Source organism: Tachysurus vachellii, chromosome 18 (assembly GCF_030014155.1).
Source record: "Tachysurus vachellii isolate PV-2020 chromosome 18, HZAU_Pvac_v1, whole genome shotgun sequence".
NCBI classification, from domain to species: Eukaryota; Metazoa; Chordata; class Actinopteri; order Siluriformes; family Bagridae; genus Tachysurus; species Tachysurus vachellii.
In genome coordinates this window covers 10,539,459-10,558,626 of record NC_083477.1, presented here as the reverse complement: position 1 = coordinate 10,558,626, position 19,168 = coordinate 10,539,459, and the positions used below count along the sequence as shown (strand labels likewise).

The 19,168-nt window shown below is 36.3% G+C and overlaps 1 protein-coding gene across 1 annotated transcript in view; it reads right to left on the bottom strand.

Annotated features, from left to right (window-relative positions):
• Positions 1 to 19,168, bottom strand: part of grin2ca (glutamate receptor, ionotropic, N-methyl D-aspartate 2Ca) — a 51,803-nt gene that overhangs the window by 2,240 nt on the left and 30,395 nt on the right. The window contains exons 4-12 of the mRNA XM_060892386.1: positions 16,658 to 16,772; positions 11,260 to 11,471; positions 6,684 to 6,852; positions 5,034 to 5,187; positions 4,718 to 4,843; positions 3,311 to 3,540; positions 1,438 to 1,598; positions 1,158 to 1,345; positions 495 to 727 (exon numbers count right to left, since the gene is read on the bottom strand). Of these exons, the coding sequence (XP_060748369.1) occupies positions 495 to 727; positions 1,158 to 1,345; positions 1,438 to 1,598; positions 3,311 to 3,540; positions 4,718 to 4,843; positions 5,034 to 5,187; positions 6,684 to 6,852; positions 11,260 to 11,471; positions 16,658 to 16,772 (1,588 nt within the window). The remainder of the gene's footprint in view (positions 1 to 494; positions 728 to 1,157; positions 1,346 to 1,437; positions 1,599 to 3,310; positions 3,541 to 4,717; positions 4,844 to 5,033; positions 5,188 to 6,683; positions 6,853 to 11,259; positions 11,472 to 16,657; positions 16,773 to 19,168) is intronic.

Sequence of the window (19,168 nt, the reverse complement as noted above, 5' to 3'; positions counted from 1 at the left end):
ATTTCAGATCTTTCATTTTAATCAAACATTATTGACCTTTTTTGTAGTTTTATGACTGGCAAATACTTTGTGGTCATTTTTACAGAAGCATCTAAATTCTCGGTTTTTAGACCGATGCTGATATCCACCATTTGTTATTTAAATATCCACTGACGCCAACAAACAAATATGAGATAAATTGGGATTTACCTTGATTGGCATTGTGGAGCTTTAGTATTTGTATAACATTTTTGTTACATATCAATCAGTAAACCAATCAAATTAAAACATGATTGTATTTGGCTGGGCAAATGGTCCGTAAATTGGCAGACCAAAGCCTTAAAAAAACCTTCCTTGACTATCTAGTAAATCTAGACTAGTAAAACGTTTTGCCAGTAATTCTTGTAACATTGTGGAGATCAAGGTTTTTATGGATTTGTAGAAGTATGTGTTGTGTCTTTGGAAATTGTTATAATGTTAGAAACACCAAAAACGAACATTACCAAAACACTCACCCTACTGATTGCCAGTAAGAAGTCGAGGCGTTCAGACTTGCGCACAGAGTGGCGTAGTTTCCAATAGAGCAAGTGTTCCCAAGCAAACACCAGCAGACTTAGACCCATGGCCACCAGCAACATGTAGAACACTCCAGCCATGTTGTCAATGTCCAGCTTGGAGCTCATCACTTCTTTCTTCTCATTGCGGCAGATTCCAGTTAGCCACACTGTCTGCAGCTTCTGAGTATCACCTAAATAAAAAAATTAAATTCTTCAGGTAATAATTTATCGGATAAGCGGTAGAAAATGAGTGCGCGTGAGGTAATAATTTACACTAGAACACAGAGGTAGGGGTAGGAAAATAAAAATAATAGCTCAGTGAGTGGTCAACTAAGCATATAATACTATTAAGTATTTTATTTCTAAGAAACTGAGCCCTGTGGTTTTTACTGTTACACTAAAGAATTAATTCAATGAAATATTCAGTGATTTTATATACACTTTTTTCATAATAACAGTGCATGTTGTCTTTGTGGTGCAATTTGCAACCATTAGTCAGCAAACCATGATCTCACTTGAAATGGCTTGGCTCTACCACTGCTTGTAAAAGAGTCAAACTTAGAGGTTACGCTGCTCTCTGTAACTTATTTGTAAACGACTCAGACAATTTTATGAGGTTACCATCAGCGAGAAACTGGAGGAGGGCAAGGTCAATGGGCCGTTTCCAGCGGGACTCCTTCTGTAATGCAATGCCGTAGCCTGTAGTTGCGAAAACCTTCCCACTTCCAATGGTCACCAGTTTACAGCCCTCATCTTTACCAGCCATGTAGTTCAGCACGGCGGCATCATAAATAAAGGCATCAAGTTTGCTGTTTACAACAAAGATTGAAAATTAACTGAAGGAACTAACAGTGTTACTCAAATTATACGTTAGTATGTGGAGAAGCAAGTCAAATTGTACCCAGTTTTAAGGCTGTTCAAAGCATCTTCCACACCCCTTTGGTTGTACTTGACCATATGGGAGTGCATCTCAGGATAGTTGCTTCTTATATTCCGCTCTGTGCTGCCGTTAGGCACTGTCCCGAAGCGAAATGGTGGATACTGCTCCTGTGGCTTCTGGAACTGAGGCAGGCAAGATGTCACAAAAGTTTCATTTGAAAATTCAGTTGGCTTTAAACCCATTTTTTTTTTCTTTAATCTAATTACTTTATTTTTCTTTTATGAATTTTATGTGGATTCTTTTGCAAGGTGATCTTTGTCTAGAATTCCAGGATTCCAAGCAATAATATCAGTGTACTAATATGAAGCATGAGAAAAGTTGCAGTTGAGGATTGCCATGCATGTACAGTATGAGTGGAAGAGAATATTTGGCTCTGTGGATAAAATTTAGAATTTAATGAGCGCTGTGTCAACAAGTTTTACTATTCATACCTAGAGGATTTAAGAGGTGCTGGGAGGGACTGTTCTAGTATTTTCACTTATGTTTCCACTGTGCATGACCAGCATGAGGATTAGTGTTACTTGAATGAATCTTACACATTTCCTCTGCAGCTCTGTTTCATTCACAGAGCTTTGTAAAAGCTTTTGCTAGAGACTCAGTGCTCCCTCTAGGGCATTGTGCGTGTAAGCCTGTTATGAATGTATAATGATATGCATAAGGTATTATGTTTTGCAGAGATATAAGGTGGTCTTTTCATATTTCTGTTGCTATGCACTGTAATGCAGTTTGGAAACACTACTACAGTAAGTTGTGATTCACTGTGCTCGTTTATGTGTCTAAACCATAAGGAAATGAGATACAAAATGCAAATGAAACAAATAGCCCTTGGCTTCATTTTAATGTTGACTCTCAATGCAAGCCAGGATCTACAACATGCCAGGACAAATGTTGTCTAGAAGTAAACAAGTTACTAGTTTGAAATGATTTCATATTGAATCAATTCCTCTCAACCTGCATGGTGGCCGTGAGCCATTTATTCTTAAGGTCATTCTCACAGGTATAGCTCATGTCTGAATAACTGAACGTTTGTCCAATCAATTAAATCACTTTAGTCATAATAAAGGTCTTTGTAATGCCATAATAAAAGCTCAGATCTATTAGCTGTCTCCTTGATTGCATTATAATGCACAAAATGTTCCAATACTGTTTTTATATAATTAGAATGCATAGTGAAGCAAATAACATTTGCATCTTGCATCAGCTGATGAAGTGAAATAATGTTTTCAAAATTTATATTATTGCTGGATTTAATTAAGATCTTCACTGACAGTAAATATAATTAGGGACACTTTTTTTATATTAAATAATGGTCTCTTTCAATGAGGCTAAAAGGAGAATTATATCTCTCTGACTAATAGAAATATAATACAGTACAGAAATGCAGATGTACTTATATCATGCCTTTGAATGAATTATAATGAAGATTGGTCTTAAGTCCTTAATTGTCAGATAGCTTTATGTTCTCCTTTGAAAGAGTTTGTATTGTTGCGAACTTGTATTGTGCTAAAGGCAAACAGTCTAAAATTTAATATGGTCTGTGATCTGCTTTTTTACTGTTAGTAATTTAGGGTCTGTAAACAATCATTCAGTTTTTAATCAAATTCTATACCCCCTCCTCTGTGGGATTTCATACATGATTTATAAGCAAACAGATAAATTTTTTATTTTCAATCAAGTAATTTAGTGGCTTCTGATAATGTTTTCACATGACTCGAAAATTTAATTACAAAATACTGAGCATCATAAAACATCTACTTTCACCTCCATAAGTTGTCCACGGTGACTTTAAAATCAGTTTAATAAGTAAATAAATAAAAATAGCATAATTGCTTACTTTTTTGTCACTCAGTCCAGAAACTGTGTCAATGTACTGCTCTTGGATCATGAATGCTGCTAGGTTGGCTGTGTAACTCGCCAGGAAGATGACAGCGAAAAAGGCCCATACCAGCACCATGATCTTGCTCGTGGTCCCCTTTGGGTTCTCGATTGGCACAGAATTGTTGAAGACAATCCCCCAAAGCAGCCACACTGATTTCCCAATGGTAAAGGTTGGCCCACCAGGATCTAAAATGGATATTTCTTTTTTATGTTTTCATACTTAATATTGTAGTTTTGTGGTTAAATGCTAACTAGAAATTACAATTCATTTACACTGAAAATTGGATGTTCTGAGTGGATAATTTACTGAGAAATTATGTAAAAATCATACTCAATTAAACATAGAACTAAGAAACTAAAAACATATTGAAGCAGTAGTAAATGCTTTCACCTCATGAAAGGAAGATTGCTGATTATATAAATGAAATAACATATGATAATTAAAATTTGCCATCAGCTAGCTTGCTGCCTAGCCAGTTACATAAGGTACTGGAATTGGAGCTAGTATAAAATGACATTAACAAAAGAAAAAAAGGCTAAAAATAAATATAGGCAGTAGATCTGAGCAAATTAGCAAAACCTATCTAAACTGTTGTTTACAGGGAGAAAAAGCAGAGCAAAATGTGCTAGCTATCTTCTCTGAAATGCTTTTTAAATTATGTTTAGAAATAAAATATTTAAGAATAAAAATTTTCAAAAGGATTTAGGGAACCATTAAAACTGATTTATTAAGAAGTGGTTTTGTATGGAAATTAGTTTAGCTAATTAGCGTCTCTGCTGAAATGTAGTCATGTAAAATACAGCTTTGTATGCTAATTAAAAATGCAATACAGTGTGCCTACTACAAACAAATGTTATAATATTTATTACAAAAACTCTGCTGCCAGTGAGTTGCTGTAATAAATGCTGTAACTCTACAGGGTCACTTTAGCAGCACTTTCCTGATTACGTAGTTAACCATGTAAGCTAGCAAGATCCAGATTTATTCTCCTCACAGCACAACATGACTACATGCCTTTCCTTTAGATTTCACTATAATAACAGGGTAATCGGGGGCCATACTGTATGCTACACTTTAAACCATCATAAGATCACCGGCCAATACTCATTTTATCTTTTTTAGTCCTCCGTGGCAATTTCATAATAAAGGCTCTGGTTTCATTCAATTTCATGTAGTCTCAGACAAAATTTCTAACTACACCATTAATCAAACTTCCTGCAAAAGAAAATGAGTGTGTAAAGCAGGTCACAATGAAGTCGAATGATTCATCAGATCAGTCATTTCAGATTTATCAGGCTTCATTATTTTGGGAGTGTTTTGTTCATCTGTCCTCATTTCTGCTCTCAGTCCTGCTCCACTTACCTTTCGCACTGACCAGGCTACGGTTGTACCCTACAGGGCTGAAGTACTCAAACACAAAGACAGTCACGGCCACCACTGTCAGGCACATCACAAACATCATCACCCACACAGCAGGGCTGTAGGGCTCTGTCACAAAGAAGGAGGATAAAAAGTGTCTAATCACAAAACTATATGAAATCAGAATATTATTTACTATCTCTATGCTGATGATGTGATAGAGGGATAACTCAAGGCACATACAGTATTAGTGACATGCCTGACATATGTTAAAAAATAATAAATGAACAAAGATTAATGAATGATGTGAGACATATACCCAAAAAGGCAGATGGAGACACAGTTCCATTGCTCCTGGCCACCATCACACTGATCCCTGTCTCCACAAACGGCACTGAAAAATCAATGATCTCAGAGCGCTCTTCGTTTATAGTCAGAGACCCAATGGCCATGTCTGCCCTCTTATAGACCACCTTAAATAGACAGAAAAACACATTAGCCTTTTTTTTACCTCTAAAAAAGAGCATAGAAGTTTAAACTCGACATCCAGTTAAACAGATGGCTAAATGCCATTTCTTTGCAGCTTTAAGCCATTTTTCTAATAAATTGTTATGGCATTTGGTTCACTGACAGTTCAGATCACTTCAGTATGATCTCTTCATCACCTAAAACAGTCAGATAAAAAAGGAAATACATTTTATTTTTTAATTCAGTAGTTTTACCTGTCACCTAAGCTAGACATTCATGTTTCAGTTTGACTGGGATGTATGATCACACTTTTATGTTATAGTGTAAGAAGCTGCACCTCTTATAGTGCACGTTCATCATTCAGTGACTGTACAGACAAAAAAGCTATCTATCTATCTATCTATCTATCTATCTATCTATCTATCTATCTATCTATCTATCTATCTATCTATCTTCCATATTCATCTGCCTGCTTGCATTCTTTCTATCTTTCTTTTGCTTACTCAAGGGGTTTTCAGTTTAGTCTAAAGATAATAAATAAATACTAACCTAATTCTAGTGAAATACTTTATGAATACACTGAGTTTGAAAAAAAAAAAATCAAATACACTACTTTTAGCTGACACTTTCAACCAGAGTGTCTAACAGTTGAGACAGGGTCATGCTCAAGGACCCAATTATAGCAGCTTGGCAATGCTGGGATTTGAGATCTTGAACTGATTTAATCAGTAGCTCAAAGCCTTAACCTCTGAGCCATCACTTCCCACAAATTCATTGAGATTTAAAAAAAAATGATCTGCACCAAAATGTGAGTGTGCACCATGAGATAAGGTTTCAGGATGGTTCATATTAAAAACAAAAGTTCACCTGCTGCTTCAAAATGTGAGCAAACTCAACTTGAAGATAAAGTAGAAGATAAACTCACAAGACAATGGATTACTTTAAGTTTCATTTTGAAAACTTTTAAACTTGAGTTCAATACCCAAATCAAGTCATGATAATTGGTGTTAAATAGAAGAAATAATTGCACATCATCAGGCTAACATGTTTTATGGTGATTTTTATATTTTTTCATGCTCTCACTTGTGTTCATATTCATTGGTGGTAGTTTGCATTATTGTACCAAGCAATAATCTTCTGTGATTATTATAGTTTAAATAAGTGATCGTTTTACTGGAGTAATTAACATCCACTTGTATCCCTTGAGAGAAGCATTGGCTGTAATTAGGAGGGAAAAACAACACCATAGTATAACAAAGGCTGTACTCTGTATACATAATACAAATTATACATAATTTGGTGTTCATATCCACACAGTTTTATTCCAGTGTTAACAGCCTGGTCCTGGTCCTGTTCCTTTTAACATGTCCTCAATCAGGAACATAGAAAGTTAATAGTTCATCATTGTACAATTATTTTAAATTTGGTATAAATCTCCCTAGACTAAGTACTTCAGATACTGAAACATGAGCAGAGCTGCACCGCCTCAGTGCTCTCTCACCTCTCCAATCATGCCATTCCAAACACCTCGGACGAGCTTGCCATGTTTGCCGTTGGTGACCAAATAGAGATCATAGGAGAACTTGATGTTACGGGAAAGTTTCTTTAGGATGTCAATGCAAAACCCTTTACAGCACAGTTTGGTGTAGGGCTCAGTATCACCGATGATCCTGTAGATATAAGAGCAGCCATTACTGTCAGCTAATTTCTAAAAAATATAGAAATAATAACAGAGTTGCTGTTTTAATTTAGTGCTTTAAACAGGTCAACCAGAAAATGAGACAACTTTCATCCATCATTCACAAATTTTAGTCAGTTTACAAATGCTGCTTTCATAAATTATCATTTGGTGCTTGCAGTCAAAACTGCTGGGGAACAAGTGAAAAAAAGGACATTTAGTGTATAAATGGGAAATTTATGAGACACTGGCTGTGTCTCATTAACAGCACATAGTTTTCTATATTAGCTTCATGTTTTGTTGATTGTGAATTATTAGTGCAAGACTGATAGATATTATCAATCAATAATTGATATGAATAGAGAATACTAAGAGTCAATAAATCCAATCAGATGGCATGGTGATGTCACTGTGTGTTATTTGGAGAGAGCTGGAGAACAGCATCATGTCCCATCATGTCCCATCATGTGGGACAAACACACACGTTCACACACATACACACACACACACACACACACACACACACACACACACACACACACACACACACACACACTAGTGCCAAAAACGTAGTCAGCAGTATGGAGAAGGGGAAAGAGGAAGCTCAAGCAAATGGAAAATAATGGTGAGATAGTGAAAGCGTATAAGAGGACCAGTGACGTCAGCAGTGAGTGGGTGGGTCCAGCTCGTCACGGCAGGTCCTTGTGCTATGTCACAGCTATAACAGATGGAAGGACATCCAGGCCTGGCCAAAACAAATCTAATAAATTGTTATTTCTCACTGTATATGAGCTGCTGCACTGGAGATTATATCCAAGTTTCCTTCTGTTTGCTTTTTGTCCTCTTCAATGCTACACTTTAAACCACACTGCAGATGTTCCTGCTGTACAGTTTCCTCTCACAGATACTGTCACATGTGCCAATCAAACACCACACACATGCACAAGACATGGAGAAATATTCTTTATGCATTTTCATGCATCTCAATGTTTTATTTTTATTTTCAGGTATAACATCTTACTCCTTTTAAAACATAATATTGGAATCTGTATTTTGATCGGATCTGCCAGAATGAATATTACTTAAAATTATATTCATACAAAAGCAAAAAAAAATCTCATATTTAAGATTCCATGCTATACTTTATTCAGATAATGTAATCCTAATTAAACTTCCTAAATTCATGAATAATCTCATTATTATCATTATCTCAATCTCATTATCTTCATTACAGTTGACATAAACTTACAGTATATAAACATTTACAAGTGCCAGCTACTATAAAGCTTGATTAGGTCACATCTAATGTCAGGTGACATAGATTTATGAATAGTAATGTTTTCTTTTTGCTGATATTTTGCCACATTTCTTATATTTATGTAATTTGGCCCTTTCTTCATGCAAGAATATTTCAGAAAAATACCAAATGGTTTCTATACTGATTTAGCATTCCATGTTAATTTATCTGATTAAAGCAAGGCTTCTAAAGCAAGGACGATAGAGTTTATTTTTCATTAGTGGTGCTAATGTGGTGCTGTTGACATTTTCTTTTCTTTCTCCAGCTTTTACTATATCAAAGAGAGGAGGAAAAAAGAAGAAACTCATAGAATCCATGTTGGTGAAAAGAATTGTGGAATGTTACACATAAACAGAAAAGTGCAGAAAATATACCACACTGTGAAAAGACATATGATAAAAATAGCTTAAAGGGTCAGACAGATATTAATAGTTTTAAATGCTTTAGTAATAATTGTGAAAAACTTGCTGATTAAAGTTTCAGTGCAGTAGTAATGAAATAAAGTGGCAATAAGAAACTATAAACAGTTTGTTTTTACAGACGGCAACCCAAGTCCTTTTGTTACATCTCTCATCAAAATCACTGTGATTGGACTTCAGTGATTGCATTTCAGTCTGCCACTGCTGCAACGTAGTGATGAAATTGAAATAAAATGCAGTGGGGTTACCTTCACTTCTGACACAATAAAAGCCAGATTTACTCCAGCATTTACTACTGAAAAGCAGTACATATTTGTGAACTGACCAAGCAACAGAAGAGCAACTCATTAAAGATTTTGCTTTTCAGTGTAGCCTTTTTCTACATGTTACAATTGAAAGTTGGATACAGAATATACACAGTTGGCTTGAACAGAACAAGGCAAGTGTACAGCCACGGCTTTGCATTTAAGGCAGACAGAGACAGGATAAAGACCAACTCTTAAGGTTTAGTGTATGTATTACTGGAGCATGATGAGAAAAGTGTCTCCCAAAAGCAGGATTATGGGAGATCTAGCAGTGAGATGGAGCAGCACTCAGTCGGCACTCTGATGGCAAAAATTGTCTCAAAAACTTAAAATGAAGTCACTAGCACAGGTTACGCTTGACTGCCTACTGTTAGGGATTAGACATTATTGCTGGTTAGATTTGGGCTTTGTTATGGCAGGTTTCAAGGAGAATATGTGAAGCATGTTGTGCAGCATGCACACATTTCCTAACTTCTTTTACTTAACTTTGCAGCTGATTTGCTTGACCTTGCCTGCAGGTGAGTGGCGGATGTGTGTTACTGCATTGGTATCTTGGGGGAGAAGGTTCGCCATGGTGCTGCAGGTTAATTGGCTTCCAGAATAGATAGCAGATAATGAGCATATGGGTGTGTGTATGTGTGTGTGTATTTGTAAGTTGGAAAGAAAGTGATTTGACACAGAGGAAAATCTGTGAGCTGTACAGAAGCAAAACCAGAGCACTCTAATGACAAATCACCTTGTAACCGTGCTCCAGACTAATGATCCATACAACAGTACCTTGACAAAGAGGGGCTAAAGAGGTCAACATAAACAAACACACATTCACACACACACACACACACACACACAAATATATATATATATATATATATATATATATATATATATATATATATATATATATATATATATATATATATATATACACACACACATTCAACGCAAAAGATAACAAATAAACTGCTGGCTGCAAACAAGCCTCTCCCACTGATGATTCATGGTAAACACTCTGCTCCCCTGTCACACCACCTGGCAGCATTCAGAGTTCAGCAACGATGCTTAACTCTGCTTCCAAAGGCATCTCAATGTGTTTACACACAGTGTGTGTGAAAGTTTTTCGCACCAGCTGTAGGAGAACATGGACAAGGTGATGTCAGTCTCTGCCAGAAAGCCCCAGAGATCCCCTCTCTGCTCAGACTGCACTTTAATCAAGTCTGCAGAGATTTGAAACTCAACCAGTGACAGATCAACCAGTGCCATCGTACAGTGGGCTCTCAGGAGATATAAAGAACAACCAAGCTGTAAAAAAACAACTAAAGGAACAAATGTGGATACTTATTTGATGAAGAACCTGGTAGGAATCTCTGTAATGACTCACTTGACACCATTGACTCAAAGAATTGTGGTAAATCGTTGCTTTTTGGGTTGCCTTTGCAAGATAAATACAGCACAGGTTGCAAGGACTGCTATGGAGTTGACTTTAATGCCATTGCAGTGTCTGAACAACTACATACAACTAGAGAGAACCTGTGTAGCTGGAATAGATTTGCAGCAAGCTCCAAGCCCTGAAATCATCACTGTTAGCTATAATGCTAGTATAAGGTTGTTGATTTAGAAATAATACAAGCCTTTTCTTTAATATATAGCCCATTCCTATTCTTTTCAATGAAAGATGAACTACACTCTTCAATAGATTAATCCAAATTGGCTCCTGTTTTTGGTGTAATTCATTATACCGTAATTGGATTTCACTCATTTAAGATTTTCATTTCATCCCAGTGTTGTTTTGAAGCAGGATTTTTAATAGCCAGGATGTCATCTGATTTTTGTCACCTTCCAGCTGTTGATTCCCCTCAATCTGAGGCAAATTATCAACTGACATTGAATCTCCCAGCATGTCTGCTTCACACCAAAATGTGTTATCCGTACCCAATATAACCTCTTGCCATCTGACCAGTTGGCAGAGATTATTTCTAGTTCATCTGTAAAAAGGAATGTGTCTGGATCTAAATCATGGAACAAGAAAAAAACACTACTACATAATCTCAAATAAAATTTTGGTCATAAGGAATAACATATAAACTGATACTCTGGTCATGTTACTCTGAGCATGCTCTATAATGACCACTCTCTAATGACCACTAATGCTAATGATCACTAGCATTAAGACTGAAGCCACTGAAGCCAAAATGAAGAAGAAATTCATACACAAATGAGATTATGCTTGTGACAGTTAACCTTCATGTTTGGAATTTTCCTTTGTTCCAAAGATATTTGAGTTTATCTGAATCAGATTAGCATTCATTTTGTTTACAACATTTTATCCACTTATCCTCTTATCTAGATTGTTCTCTAGAACCCAAAAGAAGATTACTTACGTCTCTGTCTTGTTTGACTGGCGTCTGCAGGGCACAGTGTTGCTGAGGCAGGTGCCAGTGCTGGGGTCTACAGCCTCCACTATTACAAATGGCCTTTCTTCAAGGGTGGCTACTGTTAAATGGCGGTTATCAGCCACTGGCTCCAAGTACGTTCCATAACGAGGCCAGACAGGATAGCGCATCTGCAGTATACCAGACTCGTAATTTCCCACCTGGATAACAGTGGAGAAGAGACGGTAACTAAAATGGTTGTAACATCAACCAACATCAAAAGTCTTTCACATTTCCAGGAGTACAGGTCACAATATGGTTCATCATGAATGTAAATGTTGGTAATGCTTTACATAACGGTGTTGTTCAAGACATGTACATAAACCCTTGATGACAATTAACATAAACCTACATGAGCATTTATAAAGATTTATTGCTGCAGGTGTTAGTCAGCACTTTGTTTTATTAACAAATTTATTCTTCATAGCTCAGTGTGCTTGTACTACATCCCAGTCCCAAAAAAGTCAAATATCAAATATCAAAACAAACTTCAGTGGCAGAGAAATTATACAAAAGTATATTATTATCAAGCCGCTACATTGCTAAGCTGCCACTGTTGAGCTCTTGAGCAAGGCACTTAACCCTCTGTGCTCCATGGGCACTATATCATGGCTGACCCTGCGTTCTGACCTCAACCTCCAAAGCTGGGATAAGCGAAGAAAGAATTTCACAGTGCTGTAATGTATATGTGACAGAAACATAATAACTGTCACTGTCAAAACCTCTACTATGGTACAATGTTATAGTCACCATGTAAAAATGTTATACAACAAAACTCCATGTCAGCATCAGTCTACTGATGTGTGTTATCTGACTTGGTCAACTTTACATCATAGTTAATTGCATGACAGCACCTTTTAATCTGCTTACATATATGTTACATGGAAAGCTATCGTACAAGACAAGAAGTTCACATGCTGTACAAGCTAGAAGAGTATCAGATTAGCATGTGGTTTACATCTGTTAACCTTTCACCAGAAGCCGTAAGGGACTTCAAGAAGAGACCAGTGCACAGTTCTTCCACCTCCGTTTTGTTTGACGACCGGTCTACAGGGTATAGTGTTGCAGTCTTCATGAGACCACATGACACCTACTGAAAGTAGCTGCTGTGTGCTTTTGAACTACTTTATATACTGTAGGTGTCATTTGGAAAGGTATTCTACACTAACATAAGTGTTAACCAATATTCTAGGAATTCACACAACTTGGTTTGAGGAAGCTGAAGAGCTGAAATGGTACATGAAATTTTTACATGTTGCTATGTACCAACATCAGTGTGAACATAACATTCAACATCTCTGGATTTTAAAAATATAATTTCCTATTTAAAACATAATCAAAAGTTTGTTTTATATATTATGGTAATGCAGAAGCTTCATCTCTTTATCTAATTCCCCTTCAATTAGTCCACCTCAATTAGTTTTTACTCTTAAGCGGTGCATTGAGACTAGATCAATGGTTAATTTCCTTTGAAAAAAAAATGAACGGAAAGTATTATCAGTACATCTTTATCCTCGGCCTTTTCTCTTTTTTTTGTTTTCGGAAAAAAGTGCTCTTATTATTGTTTACTTACAAAATAAGCATTTTAAATAATCAGGGCATTGAAAAAGGACTCTTTATGAAGGCATTTATGGAAGACATTTGGACAATGGTTTTGCTAATTATTTTGAGGCTAATTAATTAAACTATCTTTTCTTATAATTGTATTCATTATATTTGCTGTGCTTGGTTAAGAACATAATATCATACATTGATTTGGCTTAATGTCTTCATTAATATGTAAACCACTAGCCAGGAAAAACATGCAAGAAAAGCCCAGAGGATAAAAGTAATTAGGCACAAACTAATCACAATTTTTTGAGAAATTGAGCACAGCTATTTGAATGAATCTAATGCTTCCATTTTGTTGTCTGTTAATAATATGATTTATGAATTAATGGAAGAAAACAGCAGGTTTTATAACAGTGTAGTTATGTGCCTGTGGACACAGGAAGTATGTTTGTTTGCCACGTTCTTGCTAACAAATAGCTGTCCTTAGATAACTTTAGTGTTAAGATTTCTGCTTGTGTAGCACTCAGGGGTATTAATCTTATCCAAATGCACTCTGATGAAACAGATCTGCACTCTGTGGCTTGTTAGCAACCAGGCTGCTTGCAGAATAAAGCTGCTCAGGATCCCCAGGACAAAAGTATCACAGTTTCTGACTGACACACTGGTTATCTATAGTCTGTATTTGGGAGGAACACATAAACTCAGGGGATTTGCAAGGCTCATGTACACCAGTCTTCTGTGTTTATTATTTTAGAGAAAAGTAAAATAGATTTAAAAGCATATACAGTATATCAGAGAACAAATAAGTTTTTATTGTGTAGTGTTCTCTAGTTCACAAAACATTCTGTTCATCTCACAGTCATTTTAAAAGACAAAGCAGAGAGAAAGCACTTTTCCAACAGTTTTCTGTTCGCATTGAAGCATAACCTAGGTTCAACTCCTGGTGCCTTATCCTTATCTGTCCATCTCTCACTCTCTGTTTAATATCATCCCACATCCCTGAGGTCACTTTTCCGTCTTTTTGAAAAGAAATCCTTTCTGGAAGACGACGTGAACTCCAATAAGAAGAGCGAGTCATCGTCAGCTGTCAGACAAAGAGCTTTTGAAAAGAGCTTTCTGGTGATTTACCTGCCTAATAAATGACCTCTGCAGCACAACATGAGTGTAGAGTGAATTATCAGTCTGAAGCACAGCTTAGAGATGGATCTGAGCGAGCAATATCAAGGACTCAGCATCTCTCAAGTGAATGAGAGAGAATGAGTCAAGAGAATAGACTCTGCCTCAAGGGACACAATGGAAATGAAAACTGAGAAAGTCAAAAAATGGAGTAGATCTCCTGCTTTAACAAGTCCATTTTTTAGATGTTATTGCTTTTTATGCTTCAAAATGACTTTAGGAAGTTTCAGTATGCTGGCAAGAATGAATGTTAGCTTCTTTTCAGTGTAAAATTAAAAAAATGTGTGATTATTGGTCTAAGTATTTATTACTCTACTGGCTTAAGGCTAGTTTCATCCTGAGAGCAAATCATTTGAAAGCATAGAAGGTGTTCTGGAAGTTTCTGACTAAATTTTACATTTTGTGTTTCACTTCTTATAGGAGCCTGGACAAGTGACAGCAAAGGAAAAAATGTGGCTTAGACCCAAAATACTACATTCTGAATATATTTCTTCTTCCTACATTGAACTTGGCTCAATAGTGTTAGCTTTTGTAACGCTTCTGTAAGAGAAATGATGTGTAATGTCAGAATCCTTTTATGCTTAACATTTTATCAGCATGCAAAACGTTTGTCAGACCTGGATTCATGTATTACCATCTCAACAAACATTTTAAAATATCTCAGTTAAAAGCATTTAAAACGGAATATTGCATTTTCTGTCCATTTGCATGTCCATTTTATGACAAAACACAAAGTCATAATCAGGAACTTTAACAAGTTTCTAAACAAATACCATTATACTGTATAATTAATGTACTGTTATACTGTATACTCATTGCACACTTTTATTAAGAGTACTGACTTATTCATGCAATTATCTTATCAGCCATATCATGCTTCATATCATGTGGCAGCAGTGGAATTTATAAAATGTAATGGGTATAAAATATAAAAGGTAATGTTCAAATCAATCATTAGAATGCTGAATACAATTTAATTTTGCTGATTTTACAGGCTAGTTCAAGTATTTACATAACTGCTGATCTTCTGGAATTTTGTCACATAGAGGCAGTTCTGCGAAGGTCAATTCCTAAAAAAGGACAAAAAGGCTACAGTAACTCAGATAACCATTTTGTACAATCCCATGGAGCTGAAAAGCACCTCAGAATGCATAACATATTGAACCTCAAGGCAGATGGGCTTCAAGAGCAGAAGACCATGTCAGGTTCAATTTCTGTCAGCTAAGAACAAAAAGCTGCAGTGGGAACAGATTCAACAAAACCTGGACAGTTTAGACTGGAAAACGTGGTGCCACCAGCATGAATCTATAAACCCAACCTGTCTTGTGTGAACAGTCAAGACTGATGGAGTTGATGTACTGGTGGGGGAGAAAGTTTTCTTGAGTTAGGGTTAGGGTTAGGGTGTCAGGACTCAGCCCGGACTTTGGCCATGTGCTTTTTGTTTACGTTCTGTGTTCACGAGTCTGCCCCGTCCTTGTCTCTTCCTCCCGGCCTCTGCACACCTGTCCCTCATGTGTCTGATAATTATTATTAGTATTTAGTTAAGCCGCTTTGCATTGAGCAGCGCGGAATCCTGTTGTCTTGTACTGTTTTCTCCTGTGGTCTTCTGTTTTTGTCCTGTCTCCAGTCTGTGTCCATGTTTCGTGGTTTTTATGTTAATAAATCTTGTTTTTTTTACGCTATCCTGCATTTGGGTCTTTTATCCCTGCGCTCATGACATAGGGTTTGGGTTAGGGTTAGGGTTAGTCAGATACTTCATTCTGGAATGTTAATATGAATCAGTCACCACGTGTGTGCCACAGAATAGTTGAGAATTCTTTCATACAGTGTTATTTAGTTTACATCTTTGGGATGTTGTAGAATGGAATATTTGCAGACTAAAAGTGCACATGAAAAATCTGCAGGAATTGTGTTTTATATAGTCATGTCAACATGCAGCAGAATCTCAAAAGACTTTTCCAACACCTTGTGGATTCTATGACATGACAGACCTATAAAATAAGTATTCCGTTGTGCTGTAAAGTATATGCAGCGATAATGGCTTATACTGTATGACCAAATTTCAATTTATAACTTGTGCCAAGTGAATTTTCATAACAAGCACAGACAATATGTAAAAATAACTGGTATAAATATAGGTAAATAATTGGGCAAGATATAGAAAGTTTATAGACCCTTAAAGTTTATAGATGCTGTCATAGTTGTCCAGACTTCTCACTCAAACAAACAACCCAATCAGAAACAGGTCTGATTGAGTGCTGACTGATTCAGGCATCATATTATAAATCACATAGCTACATCTGCTGACCACTACGACATCTATATAGGGTTCACATCAAGAAATGTACCAATCTGTCTAAAATGTCTGCAGGTCAACTTGTGTGATTATGTGGTTTATGCTGAAATTGTAAAGTGTGTAGGCTGTTTCATCATGAGTTGTCAAATTAATAAAATAAAACTTGAAGTTGTTTGGCTCGCTCGCTCCAGTGCATTCTGGATTAATGAAATTGTGACCATTGTTTGGTCAGCTTATCCTATAAACCATCATTTGATACTCATACAGTTTACTCTTATAGTTCATAATTTTGTGTGGGATTATACAATTAATTAAAAATCTTACCTTGTCCCATTGCCTGTCCCGGTCCAGTGTAATGATAATCATGGAAGGGTTAACAAGGTATCCATCACTGTTGAATGAAAAGTCTGTGTGATCCCATGACACATTCAGCATGTGCCTGTGAAAAGAAACCAGTAAGCTTTTGGTCTGTAAAGGCAGAAAGCTTGATTGAAGTTATACCCAATGAATAATGCTATAATCCAGTAATACAAAGCTATGGGTTGCTTTGCAGCCATCACTATTGTCAGAACCATTATATACAACATTTATCAACACAACCTGACCAATCAGAATCATGAAATCAACAGCCTTGAGGTATGAGGGCACACAGAAAGTGCATTTGAGCAACCTTTGGAATTAAAGGTAAAAGCAGGTTAAAACGAACAAAAAAAGTGTCTTGGTGTCAGTTTTTCAATACAAAGTCTAGTACAACAATATATTCCAGGAATATCATTCCTTTAAGGGTTTTTCATTTTTTGTGAGGGATCCTAAAAATAATTAGCATTATAAATCCTCCCTTGTATTTCCATGTATAGAACAATAAATAAATGTGCATTAGGTCACGTTAGGAAGCTCAAACCAGCTCGAACCAATTACCATCCCAAGCATGGTGCAACTTACAAACACCTCTACCACGAGAATGTTAGAACATCTTATTTAATCCTGTATTGCTTACTTTAGTTGCATTGGTTGTGGTTAGGCCACAATCCAAGCAAGATTTTAAAAAAGTGTCCTCCCATCTTTCCCTCATGCCTGGTTATCTTTTGTCATGAGACATGCAAGACCCACTCTGTTCTAAGAATGACCATATATGAATAAATGTTTTACTCCTACAGAATCCAATGATATAGTCGAGCTGATTAATCCCATCAAATAGCACTAGATAGATAGATAGAAACATTAATAACCTAAAATAGAACATCAGTGCTGGATTACACAATTAGCCTCCCAAAAATGTAATGGGAATGGGTTTTTTGTAATGTAACAGTTTTATTAAAAGTCACTGGTGTGACTAAAGCTTATTTTATAACACACAAAACCGAGACGTTCTGAGTCTTGTTTTCATACCAGTATTTTATAAAACGTTCTTCCTATAGGAGAGAAGTTAACTTTGAAACAGCCAAAGAAAGGAAAAACGATCAAATATTATAGCCAAACAAAAATCATGTTGGTCAGCAGAGCACAGAATTAACATGTCAAAGCACAAATACAAAACACCACGTTTGCTCTTTTATTTTATGTTTCTTGTTTTTGTTTAGGATTTTTAAACCTTTAAATTTTTTTTTTTATCTTGATTCATTTAAATATGTACTGTAAAAAACACCATTATAATTAGGACAAGATTTGAGGGATATTGGACAAGTTTTACACACACACACACACACAAACACACACACACACGCACAAACACACACACACACGCACACACACACACACACACACACACACACACACACACACACACACACACACACACACACACACACACACACCAACTGACCTCAGCCTGCTGGCTACAGCATGTATGCTTATTTGTCATCTGTGTGAAAAGCCAGTGTAATCTCAATCCTCTGTAAATTCATTAACAACTGAATTGACTTAATCCTAAGCTGACTATCACCAGGCTTAATTAAAATTGATTCAGCCCATGGCCTGGTGATGAGGGTGCATATAATGTGATTGGTACTATATGTTCATGCTCCAATTCCATTAAAGCACAGTTTAAATAAAAATATCAGTCTTCAGATCTCAATACTGGTTTGTCTAATAAAGCAGTTTCGTTAAGGAAACCTCTCAAGTGAAAACAGAGCTTGGAAACAAGTTTAAACAGTTGCATTGGAGCTTAATTATTATGATTTTCATTTTTGAATGGTATTTACAATCATTTTAAAGTTATTACATAGATTTTTCTGTTGTGACAGTAATGAGTATTGATTACATATTAATTACAGTATTGAAGTGCTGTAAGTGGAAACTAGAGCTCACAGATACTGTGGAATAAATCTGTGTAGGTTGTAGGCTCATGACTCATGACACTGCTGAATGTGTTCAGTTTCCATACAAACAATGACCTTGACTCATCCAAAACTCTGCATTCACTTGGTCTCTGCCCTAAAGCTCAGCTTCTGTCTGGCTGGTTAAGAATTTTTTTAGACCAAATAGGATTTGCTTTGTGTTGGCTACTACAGATGATGCCAGATGCTGCACTGGCATTTTATGGTATATCCCATCATTCACTATTTCTTCTGATCCCTGTGCCTGATATATACATCACTGCGGCTTTCATGGTAAACACTTTACAGTACTGCTCCATAGCTCACAGATATTGTACTGTAGTTGTGCAGGGAATAATAAATAACAAACGGAAATGAGTGAGTAGAGCTTCATTACCACTTTAGTTTCTACTATAACCTCTTATTACTCCTTCATTAAGAGGACTGCATTCCAATCATACTTCTTGAGTATTTAAATACAATTCCTTAATAGTGGTTAATAGTAATAACTTGAGTGTTA